The following is a 13,489-nucleotide window of genomic DNA, read 5'->3' as shown; positions in this document are numbered from 1 at the left end:
CAGAAATGGTACCCTCTTTAGGGGCTGCAGGACAGAGGACAGGAACAGAACATCCCCCTTACTTAGGGGAGCACCAGGGGCTGATTTCTGGAACCTCCCACAATGTCCTGGCCCCTCCCCTCCCAAGGACTCTCCAAGACCCCACCCGATGCCAGCCCAGCGAGCAGCCTCCACTGTCCCCAAGCCCTATGTCCCTATCACCCAGTTCCTCCTACCCACTAATTGCAGGCCCTCCAGCTTCGGGCTGAGCCAAGGGTCCCACTGCAGGACCCTCAGTGGATGTGGAGCCGGGGTGCAAAACCATGTGTTTATTTTTATTAGAAATGTTCTTGGTATAAAAACAATCATGCGCTACACATTGTCATCAGTAACCATCACCAAACACCCAGGCACTGAACTCTGTGTCATTGGCAGGAGGGGCAGGCGGGCAGGCGGGCAGGACACGCGGCAGACGGGCGGGGGCAGGCGGGCAGGCTGCGGGCCACGGGGACACACACAGAGGCCACCAGGAGGACGCAGCACTTAGCAACACACTCGAGATTTGTTTTTGTTTTGGCTTTTTTGTGTTTTGATATTTTTTTTCCTTTTTTCTCTTTTGCGACACGTAAGATTTGGTGAATTAGGAAAAGATGGCTGGGGAGGGAGCAAAAGCTGGACATAAATGAAGGCGAGGAGGGGGCTGAGGACAGGAAACAGAAACGCACAAGAGGAGAGACCCCGGTGGAGCACAAGAGAAAAGGCGGGAGGGAGCTGGAGACGGAGGAGGAAAGGCAAAGACAGAAAGAAAGAAGATACAGAAAAAAGCAGAGAGCTCACGCATGGAGACACAGAGAGAACAGGTGATACAAAGAAGAGAAAATAAAGACAGGGATGGAGACAGACTGAGAAGGTCCCCAACAGGACAGGCAGAGATGAGGGAGAGAGAAAACCAGCGTGGGGGCCTCCTGTGGTTTGGGGCCGGGAGGGGGCCTTGGTCCAGGACACAGGCTCTTGGGGTGGCCTGAAGCTTCCCGGGCCCCTCACCCTCCGCCTATCACCAGCCCGGCTTGCCCAGGCAACCCAGCAGTGACCGCCGGGGGCTCCGCTATCCTCAGCACCAAGCCATGTCCGTGGGCACCCACGGGCAGGTAGGACATCAGCGGGGCCCCCAGGGGGGGCCCTGGCCCGATGCACCATCCACAAGGGTCTCTGTTCTCCGCCTCCTGTGCAGCTCCGGCGGCCTAGCTAGATTGCATGGTTGGTGTAGGTGACGTAGGTCTGTTTGGTGGCCAGCGCTGGAAGGAGAAAGACCAGGGGAGCGAGGTGTCAGGGGCTGTCTCCTTTCAATACCCCTTCTGCAGGGGCGCAGCCCTGCCCACGGCATCAAGTCCCATCAAGTCCAGACCCATGAAACGAGCATCCCCCAGACCGGGTGAGGGTTCTACCCCACCCATCGCACCGCCTCCCCCAGACTCATCCCACCCACCCCCACACCTGGGCTGCTGGCCAGGCGGGCCCTTCCCTCTTCACTTTGTCCCTCTAGAAGCACTGCCTCCCGACCCCCCGCTCTGTGAGTGTCACCCCCACCCACAGAGTCCCTACTACCTCCTGACTCCACCACACTTTAAGAGAATCATTTTTATTTGTGATATAATTACACAGTCTTCAAGTATTATCAAGGGGGAGTTTTTCAGAAGTTCAACACACACTCTGGAAGAGCACATGTGAAGAATGTATGTAGAAGGCAGCCTAGGGGAAGTGAGTGGAAAATGGGGACAGAGGAGATAAATAATAGAACCAGAGAGGGGCCTCGCAAGGCTAGAAACTGAGGCGTGTGACTGACTCAGCCCCCTCCCCACACCCAAGGGAAACGGAAGTCCTCCGGGGCCCTTCTGGCCTCCCTGCAGCCACCCTGCCCATTTCTGGGTGTCCTGTCTCGCCTCAGCCTTGAGCCTCTCTTATCTGCATCCATCACTCGGGCCCCTGCTCACCCCCACTGGGACCAGGGTTGCCTCTCTGGGTGTCCCCCCCCAACCCCCCACAGCCAGATGACATCAGCTCCCCTGGGCAGCACGAGTGCCCCACCTCCACCCCGCCGGGGGTTCGCATGTCACGACCGCCTCGTGAGGAGGCCAGATAAGCAGCACCTCCACTGGAAAATGGAGGAGCTAAGCCTAGAGGAGTGAGGCGCCCAGCCAGGTCCTGGTTTTTGTCTGGTTCTGCCAGGGTTCAGGGTCTCCCTCCGTGGCCTGGGGAGAGCTCAGTGAGAGTAATCGAGGCTGGTCTGCTGGTGCGGAGACAGGAGACTAGACGGGGGGAAAACCCTGGTGCCCTTGATGATAAAACTGCCTTGACTCCGTCAGGATCCTGACCGCTCAGAAACGAGGGTGCACCTGCCAGGCGCAGCCAGGGGCATCTGCCTGGAGCAGGTGACGTGGAGGGGAGCAGCGCTGGGCTGCGCGCTGACCACCCCCAACCTCTTTCCCCGTCTTCCACTGCCAAGTGAAGGGCCACATTTCCCAGACTCCCTTGCAGCCCCATGTGGCCCTGCGTGACCAAATTCCTACTAATGACAAGTGTCAAGGGCTGTGTGCAGCTTCCACGTCATTTGACTAAAATAGATCATTTCCTCTCTTTTCCCTTCCATGGCCAGAGCAGAGATTGAGGTCAACCAGCCTCGGCCATGAGGATGAGGAGCTGATGGAATGACAAAATGGAAGGAACCTGGGTCCCTGCATCTGCCCATCCCCATGCCCTACGATAGCAGAGAGGAACAAACATCTGTCTGATTTGAGCCACTGTGTCCTGGGGCCTCTCTGTCACAGCAGCGTAACTAGAAACCCACTCATACAGGCAGGACTGCTGTGTCCCTCTCAGGGGGCCCCTCAAGAGTGGGAAGAAGCAAAGTTGCCAGGGTGGGGTGAGCAGAGGGGACACCATGGGACCAGTGGGGAGGCACGGGGACCAGCGTGCAGCTGAGCTAAAGGAAGAACTCTCTCCTGGCCTGAGCTGAGAGCGGAGCGGGTCGCCGTGGGCGGCAGGTGAGCTGAAATGTTCCCTGTCAGCAGAAATACTCAAGCCGAAGATGAACAGTCACTGGGCAGGGACAGGGAAGTTTCAAGTCTCAGGTGCTACTGGACACGGACAGGTGCTACTGGAAGGAAATGGTGCCCACAACACCCAGGACAACATTAAGAACACAGCACAGTACTTTACAGTTTGTGAAGAAGGCCCACCTTCATTTCTAAAATGGCCCATGTCCCTCCAGGATGCTGGAGGACCAAGAGGGGAGAAGAAGCACGGACGGGGCGGCGACCAGGAGGGGCCTGGGCTGGGGGGGCACCAGGGGAAGGGAGCTGAGAGACTGGAGGGTGGGATCTGGCGGAGGCAGAAGGTGCTGGAAGGGAGGGGGAGGCCAGCGCAGATCAGCCCCCCTCTGCGACCTCAGGCGGCTCCTCCCCTGCCCTGCGAGGCGGTGGTCTCCCCGCCTGGAGCAGGAGAGGAGCAGCCCTTTTTGCCTAGACTTCTCTTCCTGGGAGGCTCCGGCCACCCCAGCCTCTCCACCCCACTCTCTCCCCCACCATCAGAAAAAGAGCCGGCAGCTGGCTCCGTGAATCACGAGCCCGCAGGTCAGGCTGGTGAGAATCAGTTCCCCAGGGCTCCATCACCCCTTGGGTGAACGGATAAAATTGAGTCTCCAAACCTGTAAACCCGTCAGCAGGTCCTGGCTCAGAGGTGAAGGAAAACCTCAGCAGCAGCAGCAGCGAAATCTCACTGACTGCAGGGAAACAGGAACCTGAGGGTGGCCGTGGGGGCACCAGAGGGGTGGGGACGAGAGAAAGGGGCGGGGAGATGAGGGACAGCTGGGCCCCTCTTCTCCCTGTAAGACCAGAGTTGCCTCCCCTAGAAAACGCAATCTGTGGGTTTCAGAACCTGGAAGCACATTCGGCCCTCAGCTATAAGCCAGGGGCCCTGGAGTCCTTCAGCGGAGCCTCAGTCTGACCATCCGGAAAATGGGAGCAATGATCCTGCCCAGGGCCCCCAGGAGCTGTGAGGCTCAAAAGGAAGAGTTCTGGCCAAGAGTCGGGGCACGTGAGGTCCAGCCCTGCCCTCACAGCTGTAGGAGATTTTGGCACCTGCCACACGGCCTTTCTAACAAACTGAACCTCTCGGAGCCTCAACTCCCTCCTGTGTAGGATGGGATGATCATAAACCCTTAGCTGCTCTTGGCTGCAGTGTGGACAGACGTGCTCTCTAAACCCCGCAAAATGGTAGGCGAAGGGGCAGGGCTGAGATAACCAGAGCGATGAGAACAGGGTGGGGACAGCGACACTCCGGGGGCATCCCCAGCACGGGAGGAGGCGCAAGGGCGTGGACAGAGGGCCCCAACCCATCCCTCACTGAGGACAGGCCCCGGCCGCTGGCGTTCAGTCCCGCCGCCTCAGATACCAACGAGCCGGGCAGTGGCGAGCACGAGCTGTCACCCCCATTTGTCGGCCCCGTGTTTCCTCGCCTAATCTGCCTGCCATCGGGCCCCGGAGTTATTTACTCTGTTGTTTGTTTAAAGATATGTGGCCTGCCAGTGACAGAGTGAAAAATGTCCCTGCTCCACGGGAGTGACACTCCCCACTCCTCCCACTTACACCCCCTCCATCTGGCTGTTCCCAGAATTAATCACCCGGCTCCCGCCCAGCACCGCCATGGCCCCCGTTGTCACCAAGCGGAGACGGTGGGGACGAGGGGCACTGGCCTCTGGTCCTCAGAGCAGGGGGCCGTGGGGAGGGGCCGCTCTCACGCCTCCCTCGCAGGAAGCAGGGGGCCGGGAAGGCGGGTCTCCCCTCGCCACGCCTGCACACCCCTCCTCGTCCCCTGTCCCCACGTGACCAGCCTCAGCAGAGGCAGAGGCAACAGGGCCAGTGAGGTGCCATCAGTGCTCTCTGTGATGGCCCCATCCCTGCGGTCCCCTCTGGCCTGGCACAGCACCAGGAGTGCCACCCTCCGGGATCAGGGTGCTCTCTCCTGTTAGACACCCGTGGTCTCCAGAGGGCTGATACCCCACTCAGTCTCATGAGCCCTGGAGTAGAACAGGGCCTTGAGGGATGGAACCCAGCAAGGGTGAGTCTCCGTGAGAAGAAGGAAAACCAAGTCAGGAGCCTGGGGCAGGGAGTGGCAAGGGCTCAGGACAGAAGGGCCTGCTCAGGGGCAGCACTGGGGGTTTCCGCACATCTGGGTGGACACAAAAGGCCAGAGGTGGGGAAGCCCACAAGGCCATACTGCCCCTTCCCATCGCAACTAGAGGGGGCCCACATGGCACCTGGAGGGAGCCCCTGGCTGAAGGTACAGGGAAGCTGGCTCTGGGAGGAGAAGCAAGACTGGAGGGAACCAGACGTCATTTGGTGGAAGGTGTAGCCAACAGCGTCATCAGGCGTGTCCCTCCAAGGAGGGGTATGCTGGAAGCCAGGCACCCTGCTCAGCACAGAGAAACAGGGAGGCCATATGAAGTCAGGGTCAAGGGAAAAACACTGGGTGGGGCCAGCCAGTCACCACCTTGCTGTGTGACCTCAGGAGAGTCACTCACCCTCTCGGGGCCTCAGCTGGGGATCCAGCCCAATCCGGGCCTCACGGGACTGCTGTGACGATCACTCACAGGGGAGAGAGCTCTGGGAAGTGAAAAATCCTGTTTGGATGTGGGAAGCTACTTTCCTCCTTTCCATGGTTGATATTCTGTCTGCACGTGGGAACGACATCGAGAAGGCAAGACGCTTCACCCAGAGCCCCAGGGCAGGGAGCCTGTAAGAGGGGCTGTCCCAGCCCAAACACACCTGTGAGGGGAGGTCTCCTGTCTCTCCTGACTTCTTGGTGGGTGACAAAGGGGCTCCTCTCTGGAGCCTGTGCTCGCCAATGTCCCTCCTGCTGCCACCAACAATGTCCACGTCTGGCCTTTCCCCCAGTACTAGAGGGAGGAAGCAGAGTGCTAACCCCAGGTGCCACCAGGATCTGAAACGCTCCTGGGGAAAGGGGCTCTTCTCCTCCTCCCCCACCAACGGAAGCCCCCCAAGACTCTCAGACAGCAGGGAGGCAGCAGGAGCTGCCATTGTAACCATCTGGACACTTACAGGGTGTCCAGGGAGAGAGCTAAGCTGTGCAGTGGGGCAGGGGTGACCACAGCCAGCTCTCCACCCTGTCCACCCGGGAGCAACCAGAAGCGAGGCCTGTGGAGGCCCAGCCCACAGGCTGGAGGCCTTGGTCTCCGCTCAGGGTCAGCGGGGATACCACCTGCTGCTGTGTGGCCTGCGTGACTCCCTCGCCTTTCTGAGCCTCCCTTTCCTCACCTGCAGTCGCAAATAATTAAAAATCACGGCTTTCAGGGTTGCTGTGAAAATGCAAACTGGTTCCCGGCAGGTGTGGCCCACAGTCACGGTTCAAGAAGTGGTCACCACTGTCACTGGTCCCCTTAGGCCTAACCTGTCCCTCACGCGCCCTGCCCCCCTCCTCTCTGTCCCTTCTCCTCACGCCGAGGGCCGGCCCCGGGGGGACAGGGAGGTGGGCAAAGCTGGTGGCCCCGCTCCCCCGGTGCACATCCCTCAGCCACGGAGGGACCAAGTGCTGCCCAGGCCCAGGCCCTGGGTCTGCCCCTCAGAGGCTGAGGGCCCCGCACCCTCCCCCATCCCTCTCAGAGCACGACCCGCTGTAGCTAAGGTCTCCTTGGACATCCCCCTGAGAACCGCGGCTCTGCAGGCCCTGGTCCCCACCCCAGCCCTCACTCACCCATCCCACGGCCCGTGTTCTGAGTCTCCATCTCGCAGGGCCCTGCCAGGGGTGGCTGGGCCACCGTCAGCCAAGCTGACGCGTTGCACCTGCGCTGGCACCGGGGCCACTGCTCCCAGGTTACCAAAGGGCCTGCGAGCAGTGGCCCTCCAGACAACCCCTTCCCCAGGGAGCCTTAAAGGGCACGTGCCCAGAGGTGGACGCCAGGGCAGAGGCACCCCAACGGCTCAGGTCACCCCGCCTGAACCAGGGCCCCCATGGCCTCTCTCTAGGTGGGCACAGATCCCTGGAAGGGAGAGTAGGGCGGGGCAGGGGGCGTGGGGCAGCACCTTGAGAGTCCCCATTGCCAGGACACAGCTGGGGGGGGGGGGCTCGCTGGTGCCTCAGGCCTCTCCTCTGGGTGGCAACCGCGCACCTGCTGCCTCAGGGCTCTCGCAGTGCCCTCATTGGGCCAGACTGGCCTTCTCCAGGAAAGGGGCGGGGCCTGGGCGGGCCCAGAGGGAGAAGGGCGGAGCCAGGCACTCACCTGGGGCTTCCAGGTTCTCACAGAGCTCGGACTTGGCCTCGCCGTTGGGCCGGAAGCTGCCCTTCTGCGTGAACTTGTTGGACATGGTGGCGGCCGTGACGACGGCTTTGAGGCTGCGCTTGCGCTTGGGCACGTTCTGCTCCGGGTGGAAGAGGATGATGTAGACCTTGGGCATGTAGAGCATCCCCAGGGACACCGAGGCGCTCAGACTCACCGAGACCGTCAGCGTTGTCGTCTGGATGTACAGCTGGGGGTGGGCCGGGGGCGGCGTCAGGGCGGGCTCCGCCCCGGCCTCGCGGGGGCCCTGTCTGAAGCCCACCCCCTAGACAGACACAGAGGGGACGGGCCTGGGGACAGGCCCAGGGACCCGCCCTGTGTCCCGCTAGCGCCGGGAGTCGTGGTACAGAGCTGGGACTGTAGACCAGAATCCCTGGATTCAGCCTGGCTCTCCCACTGTCACGGTGTGATCTTGGGCAAGTCACATCCTTGGGCCTCAGGTTCCTCGGGTATAATATGGGCATGATAATTTTAGTCCTTACCTCATAGGGCTGTTGTGAGTTGAATTGACTTAATAAATGGCAAAAGCATGTAAAATAATATTTGCCACATGGTCAGCGCACAGAAGTGTTCATCACTGTTATGTGCTGTTTGGTAGAGGCCCTCGGGGGACAGCTGACCCTCCTTGGGAGCAATCCCCCCAGCACAGGGCTGGGAGTGAGAGGAACATCTGTTGGTGCCTCGTAGTAACTCCCAGTGGCCATGGCACAGCCCTTCAAACAGGCCCCCCATTCAGTGACTGCCACCCCACACGCCACCCTGTGCAGAGCAGGCCGCTGGCACAGAAGCCACAGCGCCCACCGTGATCCACGGATGGCAGCCCAGTCAAAGCTCATTTCACGCTCACTCGCCAGCACTAACGGTGACAGATGTTTAGCAAAATGAAAGTCCATTAATCTGGGTGTCGGGTAATCCATTCTTCAATAGTGGGGCCTTCCAGGCAGGGCCCGACAATTCCCACCGCCTCCCCCACACCCCCCACCACCAGGATCCCCCCCCTGCCTCTTCCCTCCCTCCAGGTCCTCCAGGCCTCAGCTGCCCCTCTGGCCCCCTCAGCCAGGGTGGGGCCAGGGGAAGCTCAGGCTGTGGCTCCCAGGGCTGGGTATGAGAAAGCAAGAAATGCTCTGCCCCCTAGATCTGCCATTTCTGGGCCTGGGACCCCTCCCCTGGGGCCAGGCTAATAATGTACCACCTCCTCCAGGAAGCTCTCCCTGACTCCCAGCTCTAGCCAATCCCCCATGACAGCTTTCACTCCTTGCACCTAGCCCAGCAGTGAGGGACCAGGGTCTGGACTTGCCTCCTGAGGTCACGGGGGCCCTGGCCTTATCTGAAAGTCTCCCGAAGAGAGGAGCCAGGTCCTCCCATTCTCATATTCCTCCCCATCTCCTGCCCCTCTCCATAAATACCTCATGACCTAGATCTGAAGGCCTTCATCCCAGCCACCCTTACCCGGGTTTCCAATCTTTGGGAGAGGGGCTGGAGAAGCTCTAGGGTCTAAGAGGAGAGAGGTGTGTGGCCCTGGGGACGTCGCATCCCCTCTCCCGCCCTCGTTTTTCTCATCAGCACCTTCCCCACCCAGACCACGAGGCTACCCAAGCACAGACTGTGAGGCCACATAAAACGTACAGGGCATCAGAGGTGGGTGGGGGGGAAAGGAGGCTGGGAGTGTGGAGAGGCTGTTTCATTTGTCACCATTCAGAAAATGTCACTGGCCCGGGGAAACCAGAGCCTGTTCCCCAGTGAGCACACCACACCCCTCTGTCCTCACATGCAACCTACATGCTCACCGACGGCACAGTGCTGCCCCCCACCATGTGGACCAGGGAAGGTCATGACAAGCCAGTGGGAGGCTGCTGGCCACCTCTCCCACCCTGCATGGCACTGGGGGTCAGGGCAGAAGGGGCAAATGGGGACAGGCTCCAGAGTCCCAACAGACCTTTGGAGAAGACCCCAGGCTAAAGAAGAATGGGCTTATTACCTGAGTCTTTGCCATTGACTGGGGGTTCCCTGGGACAAGGTGTGCCTCCCTCATTACACTGGGGTACCCTGAGGGCAGGGGTGTCTCTCCTTTAGAACTGGGGGTTCGGACTTCCTAGGTGGCACAGTGGTAAAGAATCTGCCTGCCAATGCAGGGGACACGGGTTCGAGCCCTGCCCAGGGAAGATTCCACATGCCGCGGAGCAACTAAGCCCATGTGCCACAACTATTAAGCCTGTGCTCTAGAGCCCGTGAGCCACAACTATTGAGCCCATGTGCTGCAACTACTGAAGCCCACGTGCCTGAGGCCCATGCTCCACAACAAGAGAAGCCACTACAATGAGGAGCCTGCGCACCACAATGAAGAGTAGCCCCCGCTCACAGCAACTAGAGAAAGCCCATGTGCAGCAATGAAGACCCAATGCAGCCAATAAATAAATAAAATAAAAAAAATAAAAAAAAAAAAAAAGAACTGGGGGTTCTTAGGTATAACGGTGTATTTCCAGGGCAGATATCCATCTTAGGTCCTTTGCCCCCACCTTGTTGATGGGAAGGAAGTATGTCCGGGCCGAGATGGGGTTGGTGGGACGAGATCAAGCCCCCTCTCTGGGCAGAGTAAGGCCTGCAGTGAACACAGCCCCGTGTGGAGGTCAGGGAGCTGAGTTCCAGATTCTGCTCTGCCCTGGCCCACTGAGGGATGCTGGCCCCTCCACTAACACAGGCAGAGTTCGCCCCATGGGCATGCATGCTCGGTTTAACACCTTGTTGCCACCGTCACCTTGAATCCTGAATAATTTTTGAACAAGGCGCACAGGTCCCTGAAAACTACGGAGCCAGCCGTGAGCATAGGCCTCAGTGCTGTTCTAATCTGTTTTTCAGCCTAGGAGCCTTTCAGCACACAAAATACAAGGAGGGGTTACAGAGATCAAACTTGGACAAAGCTGCCCCCATCTTCTGGAGGCCCTCCGCATCAGCATGGGCCCCAGGGGCTCCTCCAGCCATCCCCAGGGTGGGGGGCGGCTGGCCCTGGGCACAGACGCGGGGCTGCGCACCCCCAGTCCCTCTCCTTGCCCCAGGGTCTGGAGTTCTCACCCCGCCACTGGCTCCAGCACTGTTCTGGAGCCCCTGGGGTGGTAATGTGTTAACCCTATCAGAGAAGCAGTGGTCCTCTGGAACTCTAGCCTACAGGGATGGGGCCCAGACCCGGATGCAGGCCTCAAAGGCAGGCAGAGTGAGAGGCGGCTTCCAGGACGTGATTTTACCTTCTCTCCCATCCACCCATCCCCCAGCCTGAACTGCCACCCTTCCTGCTCCCCTCTTTGACTTTGGTCAGGCCCTAGCTATACTCCATCCTCTGCGAGGAAGCCTGCCTTTGCCTCGTGAGTCACTGCTCCCCAGCGTGAAGGAGGTTGTCGGAGCTGGGTTTGATGGGGAGGACAGAGGTCACCTGGGGTGGGACAAAGGGCAAAGAAAGGAGCTGCTGTAGAGGTGGACCATGAATTTCCTGTTTTGTGCTCGGTCTGCTGGGGGGCACGGAGGAGTCCGCCTGCTTTGTGTTTCTGCCCAGGTGAACCCTGCGGGGTCCTGAGATCCTCAGAGTCTACAAACCAGACAAAGGACCTTCCCCACAACCTGGCTGGCCTCTGAGGCCACGGCCCGCCCCAGCCGGGCTGAGCAGTAACCCCACCCGGTGGAGAGGAGACGCCTGGGTCAGCTCAGGGTAATGGCACGCGGCTGCAGAGGTGAGCCCTGGAAAGCCAAGCCTGAGTGGGAGATTCGGGCACCTGCTCACCAGAGCTATGCAGACAGCTTCACCCGGCACCTCCTGCAGCCTGGGGGACGGGCGGGGCTGCGAGCGCGCGTGCACACACACCTGGGCACGCACAGTTGCTCACAAATCCACACCCACATACCCACGCAACTCTGCACACACACACACACACCCCTTCATGTCCCTGGGGACACACACGTGTGCACGCTCACATCTCTGCACACATACCTGAACACACACACACACCTGTGCACACACACCTGCACTCAGACATCTGCACGTACACTGCTGGGCACGCACACTTAATCTGCACACCCAAACACACCCGAGCAGCCGTGAACCCTTGGTGCACACACCTGCCCATCCCCACTCAATCTGCACACACACACACGCATGCGCACACACACACGCACACGCACGCACGCACACTAGCACCTGGGTCCCGGCAGCCAGGCCTGCAGCTTTCATTGGGGCCGTTTGTAGCTCAGACATGACACAGCACAGTCACAGCCCCAGGGCTGCCTGAGCCTCTAGGAAGCCTGGTGGTCTGAACCAGAGGGACTCCAGAGCTCCCCTCCCACCCTCGCTTCATTCAGAAGCCCAGAGAAGGAGGGATATCCCACATCCACGCCTTCAAGGGCAGAGCTTGGTCTCAGGACCACATGCTGGTGGTGGGCCAGCCCGCTGTGTGACCCTGGGCAGGTCCCTGTCCTTCTCCGGGCCTCAGAAGAGATCTTCTCAGAGGCTCCTTTTCATAATCAGTACTGAGGGGAGGCTCCTAAAAAGGGAGAAATTAGAGGCAGGAGGGGTGGCCTGGAGAGGTGGGGGGAGGGCGCTGAGAGAGGGGCTGGGCCCCAGCGCCTGGAGGTGGGCGGGGCTGGGAGGACAGCAGCATGCCCACAGGCAGCCAGGCAAAATTACGGGCAGGCAGAGCAAAGGCCCGAACGCCGCGCTGTGGGCCTCCCAGCTGTGTACCTTTACTCCCTGAGCAGGGAGGGAGGGGGCCTCCCGGGATTGCTGAGGATGGTTTCTCAAGCTGCCAGCTTCCTGGGGTGTGGGCGGCCCCCCCTGCTGGCTCCCTGGGCCCCCTTGGTGCTGGGGGGCACGGGGGCCTCTGCCTGCACCTGCCCTCAGAGGGGAGGGCCTCCTGCCGGCCTGCGGGGGGTGGAGACCCAGCCCACAGTGCGAGCTGGTCCCCAGCAGCGGTGACTGTGGCTCAGGTGTGCAGGGCGGCCTGGAGCCAGACCTGGCCTCAGACCTCAGGGCGCTCAATGCCAGCCACAAGGTCTGCTTCTCAGAATCCCCAGCCCACAGGGTCACCACTGGAAAAAAGGCCACAGGCCTCTCTGCACCAGGCCCAAGGGATTTGGGGCGGAGGGTGCAGCTCCTGCCCTTGAGGAGAAGAGGTGGGCACCTACCAAGGAAGGCCCGAGGGGGAGGTGCCCCAGGGCTGCAGGGGGTGGTGTGAGCTGGGGAGGGGCTCCTGCAGACAGAGTAGGGTCGAGTCCAGCCATGCCTCCTACTGGCTGTGTGACCTTAGACAAGTCACTTCACCTCTCTGTGCCTCTACGTCCTCATCTGTAAACAGGGATGGTGAACCTACCCCGGCCCACTGCTGTGGCGCCAGCTGACCACCAGGTGAAGCGCCTAGCACATGGCAAGCAGCCGTTCATGGTGGCTTTGAAGGCAGCCTCACTGAGGCCAAGCATCCCTAGGAGCTCACAGCCAGGCTCACGCTTTAAATGCTGTTCACAGGATGGCGACTCCTCCAGGTACAGATCTAGCCCAGCCCTCACCCCTGAACCCCAAACTCACATAGTCAACCGCTGAATCAACAGCTGCACTTGGATATCTCATGGGCATCCCAAACTCAGCATGTCCAGAGCACGTCCTGATTCTGCCCCCCATAGGCTCCTTGCCATCTCTGTACCCCCTCCCACCCTCCGCAGTGCAGACACGCCTTCCTTCCCATCGCTCCCACCACCAACCCTGGAGTCATCCCGACTCCCCTCTGCGCCCCTCAGCCCATATGCCCTCCGTCAGAAACCCAGCCAGCCCCACCCCCTGACACAGCAGGAATCCCCCACTTCTCACCACTCCTGCTGCCAGCAGCCAGAGGGATCCTTTTAAACCTACATCCCACAGCATCCCTCCCTGCTCAGAACCCCACGGTGGCTCCCTTCTCACTCCTGGTAAAAGCCAACATCCTTCCCACAGCCTCTGGGTCCTATACCATCTGCTCTGTCTGCCCCTTGACCTCATCCCCACCATCCTCCTTCCCAGCCCCAGCCTCCTTACAGGGGGTAAACGGCTTTTACACCCCTCATGTTGTGTGTGTTACAATACCTGTTAGGACTGCAGAGGAAGGGTCATGGCCCTAACCTATTGATGAAGAAGCTGAGGCAGAGAGG

The 13,489-nt window shown here is 60.3% G+C and overlaps 1 protein-coding gene across 3 annotated transcripts in view; it reads right to left on the bottom strand.

The window, feature by feature from the left end:
- Positions 1 to 1,220: 1,220 nt before the first annotated feature.
- Positions 1,221 to 13,489, bottom strand: part of GRM4 (glutamate metabotropic receptor 4) — a 100,784-nt gene continuing 88,515 nt past the window's right edge. For 2 of the 3 annotated variants that reach the window (XM_057699496.1, XM_057699497.1), the window contains 2 exons: positions 7,274 to 7,520; positions 1,225 to 1,274 (listed from right to left, as the gene is read on the bottom strand). In XM_057699496.1, coding sequence (XP_057555479.1) covers positions 1,225 to 1,274; positions 7,274 to 7,520 — 297 coding nt within the window. Of the gene's footprint in view, positions 1,275 to 5,801; positions 5,933 to 7,273; positions 7,521 to 13,489 lie in introns of all 3 variants that reach the window. The other variant, XM_057699493.1, reaches the window with a different exon arrangement.

Source organism: Hippopotamus amphibius, chromosome 11 (assembly GCF_030028045.1).
Source record: "Hippopotamus amphibius kiboko isolate mHipAmp2 chromosome 11, mHipAmp2.hap2, whole genome shotgun sequence".
NCBI classification, from domain to species: domain Eukaryota; kingdom Metazoa; phylum Chordata; class Mammalia; order Artiodactyla; family Hippopotamidae; genus Hippopotamus; species Hippopotamus amphibius.
This window is presented reverse-complemented; position numbering and strand designations above follow the sequence as displayed.